The sequence below is a fragment of the Poecile atricapillus genome, chromosome 3 (assembly GCF_030490865.1).
Source record: "Poecile atricapillus isolate bPoeAtr1 chromosome 3, bPoeAtr1.hap1, whole genome shotgun sequence".
NCBI lineage: Eukaryota > Metazoa > Chordata > Aves > Passeriformes > Paridae > Poecile > Poecile atricapillus.
In genome coordinates, this window is record NC_081251.1 from 61,252,088 (window position 1) to 61,258,087 (window position 6,000).

Genomic DNA, 6,000 nt, shown 5'->3' on the forward strand with positions numbered 1-6,000 from the left:
CTAAGCCAGATGTCTGCTATGGCTTAAAGGAGACATTAATAAAGTTCTCTACCTCTCATAGCTGTTACAGCTGAAGCAAACGGAGCTGTGATATTTTGACATGATATACTGTTTGGACAGACTAGAAAAGAAGAATTTCTTTTGATTAACTTCTGCTATGCAGGACCTAGCCACAAGTCCACAGCAGGATGAGAGAAATACTCACACATGTATGCATCAGTGTTCCTAATAAAATTTAACGCAGACAAAAATATTTATGTGATTTTTATGTTCTTTCTTTCTTCTTCCCTCAGTTGTCTGGATTTCTTGAGCTTTTAGTAGAATATTTTAGAAAATGCCTGATTGACATTTTTGGAATCCTTATGGAATATGAAGTGGGAGATCCAGGCCACAAAGCACTTGATCACAAAGCAGCCAAGAAAGATGATAGTCAGTCCTTGGCAGAGGATACTGGAAAAGATGAGAATGACGAATGTATTGACTATTTTGATGAAGATGAGGAGGAGGGGGAGGATGAAAAGGTAGAAGGAGAAGAAAAGAGCATTGTTTTTTCTACTCCTGGTGCCATTGCTGATCCAAGTGAGAGGCCAAAACAAGCCAGTAAATTTGACAAGCTGCCAATAAAGATTGTAAAGAAAAATAATCTATTTGTTGTTGACCGTTCTGACAAACTTGGACGTGTTCAGGAATTTGATAGTGGACTTCTCCACTGGCAGCTTGGTGGTGGTGACACAACTGAGCATATCCAGACTCACTTTGAAAGCAAGATGGAGATTCCACCACGCAGGAAAGCCCCTCCTCCCTTGAACTCTCCAAGCAAAAAGAAGGACCTTGAGGGGAAAGGTGAATCTGAGGAGCAGCAAGAAAAGAGTATAACGGCAACCATTGATGATGTCCTCTCAGCTCGGCCAGGAGCATTACCTGAAGACTCAAACTCTGGTTCCCAAACAGAGAGCAGTAAATTTCCCTTCGGGATCCATCAAGCCAAAAGCCACCGGAATATTAAACTGCTAGAGGATGAGCCAAGGAGCCGGGATGAGACTCCTCTATGCACCATAACTCACTGGCAAGACTCCTTGGCCAAACGCTGCATCTGTGTGTCAAATATCGTCCGTAGCTTGTCTTTTGTGCCTGGCAACGACACCGAAATGTCCAAACATCCAGGCTTGGTGCTGATCCTGGGAAAGTTGATCCTTCTTCACCATGAGCATCCAGAAAGAAAGAGAGCGCCGCAGACTTATGAGAAGGAGGAAGAGGAGGACAAAGGGGTGGCCTGCAGCAAGGATGAGTGGTGGTGGGACTGCCTCGAGGTTTTGAGGGATAATACATTGGTCACATTAGCCAACATTTCTGGGCAGCTAGACTTGTCTGCTTACACGGAAAGCATCTGTTTGCCAATTTTGGATGGCTTGCTGCACTGGATGGTGTGCCCGTCTGCAGAGGCACAGGATCCTTTTCCAACCGTGGGGCCCAACTCAGTTCTTTCGCCTCAGAGACTTGTGCTGGAGACCCTGTGTAAGCTCAGTATCCAGGACAATAACGTGGACCTTATCTTGGCCACCCCCCCATTCAGCCGTCAGGAGAAACTCTACGCTACTTTAGTTAGGTACGTTGGGGACCGCAAAAACCCGGTCTGCCGAGAAATGTCCATGGCGCTCCTATCGAACCTTGCCCAGGGGGACACATTAGCAGCAAGGGCAATAGCTGTGCAGAAGGGAAGCATTGGAAACTTGATAAGCTTCCTGGAGGATGGGGTCACTATGGCCCAGTACCAGCAGAGCCAGCATAACCTCATGCACATGCAGCCTCCGCCTCTGGAGCCGCCTAGCGTAGACATGATGTGCAGGGCAGCCAAGGCCTTGCTGGCCATGGCGAGAGTGGACGAGAACCGCTCCGAGTTCCTTTTGCACGAGGGTCGTTTGCTGGATATCTCAATATCTGCTGTCCTGAACTCTCTGGTTGCATCTGTCATCTGTGATGTACTTTTTCAGATTGGGCAGTTATGACATAAGTGAGAAGCCAAGCATGTGTGAGTGGAGATTAGAGGGTCACATATAACTGGCTGTTTTCTGTTCTTGTTTATCCAATGTAGGAAGAAGGAAAAAAAAAGAATCTTTGCTCCTCTGCCCCATTCACTATTTACCAATTGGGAATTAAAGAAATTATTAATTTGAACAGTTACGAAATTAATATTTGCTGTCTATGTGTATAAGTACATCTTTTTATTTTATTTTTTTTAACCAAAGTTGCTGTCTAGTACATTCAAAGGTCACACTTTTTTTTTTTTTTTTTCCATAGATTATCCTTTTCAATGTTCTTTTCCATGTTTGTATTGCATATTTTTTGGGAAGCGAACTAGTGACTTTTTAAAAAAAATGTTATGGCAAACCATTGTATGATGGGACAAAAATGTCACCACTTTGAAACAAAAAGGTGAAAAATAACCAACATACCAAGTTCCTGTGTGTTTTATTTTTTCAGATAAGGAAAAAATAAAAAAAAACTTGTATACCATCACCCAAAGCTCTGTGCAATAGAAGATTCTAGTGATGTAGGTATAGGGGATCAAGGAGGGTGTCAGTCAGTAGTCAAAATCCAAAACAATACTGATTTCTCCTCAGGAGAAATGGTTACATTAGGCTAGGAGCAAAACAAAACAAAATAAGTCAAGTTAAAAGATTTTTAAACAAAACCTGAAGTTAAACATCAATTGCTTCCTCACCAGAACTGTCTTGTCTACATATTTCTTTTTTTTTGACCTTCCACAATGACAGTTCTTCACAATTCCTTTAATCATTTTTTAAAATATTTTTTTATTGCCTAAGGGCCGTGATGTATATAGAAGTTGTACATGAAACATACCCTCATTTTTTTTTTTTTTTTTAGTACAAAGTTTTTAGTTCCTTTTTCATGATGTGGTATCTACAAAGTGATAGTAGAATTATTTTTTCTTTCATTTGGGCCATATCTCCAAAAAATAATAAAAAAAAAAAGAAAAAAGAAAAAACCCAACACAGAAAACCAACAACTGAGGGTAATGTACAAGTTTCTGTATGTATAAAGTCATGCTCTATTTCGGGAGAGCAGCCGATCACAATTTGCTTTATAAATCAAGGTGTGGAAATGGTTACGTATGGATTGATTTAAGAAAATGGTTACCAGTCTACAGACAAAAAATATATACAGGAAAAAAAAAAAAGGAAGAAACACAACTTCAAAGATTTTTCAGTGACAAGAATCTGCATTTGTATTTCAAGATAATGTAGTTAAAAAAGAAAAAAACTTGATGTAAATTCCTCCTTTTCCTCTGGCTTAATGAATTTCATTTATTCAGTATAAAATCTTTATATGTTCCACATGTTAAGAATAAATGTACATTAAATCTTGTTAAGCACTGTGATGGGTGTTCTTGAATAGTGTTCTAGTTACAGTGTGGGATATCGGAAAGCAAACTAATTACAAGAAAGAGCAATAATGATTATTCTCTTTCCCCTACTTTATTATTATGACCTTCAAAAATAATATGCTATTGTATTGCAGCAACTTGCTGTCCTTTTAGAAAAGCCTTCTCCCATCTCAGAGAAGTGTTTTTAATTATTATATAGAAAACCATGAAGCCTCAAAGGGGAAGACATGGCTGACAAGTGATAGTTCTGACTATGCAGGTACCAGTCTCCGTGCTGTGTTTAGGGGACTGAAGGCGGATGTTAGAAAAAATGACAAAAGATTTTGTTAAAGCAATAACCAACTGGAAGAAATCGATCTGTATTCACTACCTGTAATTCTCTCTGTTGGTTAAAAGTGCAAATACCCCAGTGATGTGGGTATTTAGAATAAACACCCACCCACTTCTCGATACTGTATGTGTCATTGCATACTTACGTGGCCTCTCAGGCTGGGAGCCCCCCGTTAAAGTGGATCAGGCTTTAATAGAGCACATCCATCGTTATAATTGGTGGGAGATGGCCATTTCCCTTTCAGGAATTATCTGGTTTCAGATGCATCCACTCTCACCTGGTGATACCTTGTTGCTAAATATTGTTCAAGCACTAATTTTTGCTATTTTATCTTGGATCATTGACTTTGTTAGTGTGATCATAAAAAGCTAATAATAATCAATTTCCCTGGAATTGCCACATAATTACACTGTTAGTGGATATCCTCCTCCCCTCTCCAATAACAATACGGAGGTACTTGAAAATTACAACCCCCTTTGGCATACTGCCCATTTTGTTCATATAGATTGCTGTAACATTAATATACGTCAGAGAATTTCAGAGACAGGTAAAGTACATACAATTATAAGCCAAGTTTGAAACGTGCCTCCCTAGTGTCACGAGAAGTAATTTCTCCTTCTAGCTTCTCCTACTCAGTAATCTCTCTACTCCTACATCATCTGCTGCAGTGGTCTGTCTTCCTCTTGCATATCACTGCTTTTAGAAATGTCTGGTGAATTATAACCCACTTGTAACTCTTCATCACAGGAGGCATATTTCAGGGATGATTTTTACAGTTTATTGCTGGGTACTGTGAAAGTAGAATGCCCTACTAAACTTATTTCTTACCAATATTTTACTGTTTGATACTGCCCCATGGATACAAGCAAGCTGGTAAATAAACCCTCTGCTGAGTGCTACACACCCCTTTCCGATCAAGGGCAACAAAGGACGTCTGTTCTCTTCCCTCTTCAGCATTCAGACTCAGAGTCCTCTGGGGAAAACTACACCTGTGGCAAAACACTCTCAGCTGTCAGAGGCAGCATGTTAATGCTCTTCAGGACTGCTCTAAGCCTGCTTAAACAACATGGGGGGAAAAACACCCAGCCAGCCACATAATGTCCATATGTATGTGACATCTCCTGCCACTTTTCCAGCTGGGCCAAGAACTACCCGAGGAAACACAGCAGTGAAAGGGAAAGGTTAACAGTGTGGACTCTGCCTGAGTTACAGTAAGAGTAAAGAGTCTAAATCATTGGTTAGTGTTACATCACATTTATCAGAAGAAAGGGGACACATAAGAACTCCAATTCCCTCTCTTGTCTTCATATGATTTCATCTTTCCCACAATGTTCTCTTAAACCTTTGGAGACAATCTGCTCATGAGACTTGTGCATTTGGCATGTTCTGAGTCCTGGCCAAGCTTGAACTGCTGTTGGTATTGTTCTTACAAGAGGTATTTTTGGCTTCACTTTAGGAAGCAAATTCTACATTTTTATGCAGATGTGATCACTGTGATGAAGCTCAGAGTAGTTCTAACAGCATGGACTATTTGAGTTATTTAAGAGAAAGCAGCCAGATAGTATTTTAGGCACTAATCAACCACAAATACTTGACTAACTAACTGAATATATAGATATATGTAAACCTACGTGGGTCTTTGGCAGACCCAAGCAATTACTTACTTACAGGTTGAAAGAGCATCAATGTATCTTTACTGACCTTTAGAATCACTTCAGGGATTAAATGCCTATCCCCTTTGACAGGAAAAAATGGTTTTGTTTCTTGTTAACATAACTTCCTACACTATTCTTTCAGAAAACCCACAAAACAAAACCAGCACATGAAAATATCCTGCTCAGAAACTCCATGTTTTCAGCTACCCAAAATGAAAGATGGAAAAGAAAAAATCCTGTGTTCAAAAGCCTGTGAGTTTTCTCTTCCATCTTCTTTTGCTATTTCACACCACAATCTATGCCATCACCACAAGACCATTGCCTTTTGGCATAGATACATCTAGAAGAAAAATTTACTTAATTAGAGGAATACTGTAGTAAAGTATGTACATGTGTCACATGTTAGTGATTTCTATACAAGACCTTCACAGTGCAACACAGGCTACACTGTTATTTTACAAATAATATGAAAATACCTCTTAGTAATAAAGAGGTGTAACTGAAAAAAAAAATAATTACCATCATCTCTGTTCTCCCCCATAGAAGAGAGAGGATTGTAGGTATTAATATAGTGTAAGGCTCAAGCCAACTTGGAACTGAGCTGAGTG

The 6,000-nt window shown here is 39.7% G+C and overlaps 1 protein-coding gene across 4 annotated transcripts in view; it reads left to right on the top strand.

The window, feature by feature from the left end:
- The window catches only part of ARID1B (AT-rich interaction domain 1B), a 326,155-nt gene extending 322,769 nt beyond the window's left edge, over positions 1-3,386 (top strand). For all 4 annotated transcript variants that reach the window (XM_058834007.1, XM_058834006.1, XM_058834008.1 and 1 more), the window contains one exon: positions 294-3,386. In XM_058834007.1, coding sequence (XP_058689990.1) covers positions 294-2,006 — 1,713 coding nt within the window. In that variant the 3' untranslated portion in view covers positions 2,007-3,386. The remainder of the gene's footprint in view (positions 1-293) is intronic.
- The last annotated feature ends 2,614 nt before the right edge of the window (positions 3,387-6,000 follow it).